Source organism: Perkinsus marinus (genome assembly GCF_000006405.1).
Source record: "Perkinsus marinus ATCC 50983 genomic scaffold scf_1104296966906, whole genome shotgun sequence".
Taxonomy (NCBI): domain Eukaryota; phylum Perkinsozoa; order Perkinsida; family Perkinsidae; genus Perkinsus; species Perkinsus marinus.
In genome coordinates, this window is record NW_003203764.1 from 2,797 (window position 1) to 4,458 (window position 1,662).

General features: G+C 35.6%; 1 protein-coding gene across 1 annotated transcript; it reads right to left on the minus strand.

The window, feature by feature from the left end:
- Positions 1-209: 209 nt before the first annotated feature.
- Positions 210-1,373, minus strand: Pmar_PMAR007410 (hypothetical protein; the record flags this gene model as incomplete). Its single annotated transcript, XM_002768913.1, has 2 exons — positions 210-335; positions 1,314-1,373. The coding sequence occupies 2 exons, from the start codon at positions 1,371-1,373 to the stop codon at positions 210-212; spliced, it is 186 nt and encodes a 61-aa protein (XP_002768959.1).
- Positions 1,374-1,662: the final 289 nt, after the last annotated feature.

Below are 1,662 nucleotides of genomic sequence, written 5' to 3' on the forward strand. Positions count from 1 at the left end.
TATAATTTTGGATAATTCTTTAAAGCTCCTCAGCGAAGAGTAAAAAAGAACATCTTTTCGGAAAAAATTATATTAAAAATATTGTATTGATTCCGAATCAATACAATATTTTATTACTTATACAATTATTCTACAAACATAACGCTGTAGTAACTCCGTAATTCTAACTAAACCACGGTATAAAAATCAACTACTACTAACGCGACCGGTCAGCTTCCCCTCCCAGGACTACGAGCCTCTTGTTCCTGTATTGCCATCTTCTTCTCAATCAACAGCTCCCGCTTCTCCAACGTTTCGATCGCTTCCTTGTTCTTCATAATTGCATCGGGCAAATTCTGAAAAAAAACGAAAAATCAAAAAATCTCCGTTTTTTCCACAAAAGATTATACTAAAATCCCTATATATATTTCAATACGAAGAAGCAGACCAAATCGCCTCGTCAATTCCTCACCCTCGGCGGCTGTTAGCACAAGTGACGAAGTAATACTATATTATAAAACTGTTAGAAATTACTAGTTAATATTTAGTACTACTATGATCATCATTATAAAACATTTTACTGTGAAAATGAGCTATAAATCATTTGGTAGAGTAAACTCATACTTTTCAAACTCTCACCCAGTGAGAGAGTCAACTTTTACATTCATGAAAAATTGACAATAGATATTTATAATTCTAGCAAAGTGTGGTACACGCTGTCACGATAATATTTATAATGAACACATACTTACAGACTTGACTTTGTAAATGCAGTACAACACGATATGTTTACTCACGTGCTCCCTATCTGCCACTTTTCAAACACGACTACTTTAATAGTACTACTCTATGTCGATATTGCATAACTCATTCATATTATTCTTGAACGATCTTATATACTACAATCATAACTAATTTCGAAACTATCATAAAACTGTCGATATAAAGTTATTAAATCACCATATAGTGTTCGTTGATCGATTCGGGCCACATGTCCTTCTCCATCACAAAAAAATTGATCTACACTTATCATTACTAAGAGAATATTTATCAGTTTCTCTTCCTTCGTTTACTTATATGCTCAGATTCAGCGGGTAATCTTAGGCCTCTTATAACGATACATCGCCATAGTGCAAACCGACAAGCGTATTGTGATATAACCCCGCGACAAGCAAAATTAATATGAACATCTCCACAGTAGCAACCTCTTAGTTATTTCCACCGTACAACTTTACAGATGAAAATTTTCAATTTTGGATTTCATAACTACTTCGAATAAACCCGCAAAAAGCGACAATATAAGAAGTTTCATAGCAGACAGAGAGTGTCCTCACCTGTTGTGGAGGAGGAGCCGACTTCTTCTGCTCTTTCTTCTTACCAAAGAACAGACGCATTGTGAATGAAACTTTACAAAAATGGAAAACGACTGCAAAATTCAACTTTTCCAAACAACACAACTTCGTACCTCTAGCCTAAACCAATACTCATGTAAGCCGGCATGAGAAGATCAGTTCACACGAGCTAAGAGTACAATGACGTAAATACTCGAATAAAACCAACCAGAATGCCGCTCTAAGTAGTGCAACAGTATAGCCCAGCAAATGCGAAGTCGAGCAAATTTCAAAACCACTTGAAAAAACATTATTCCCGATATCTGTGAGTGTGCTTTGACGAGATCGAGGG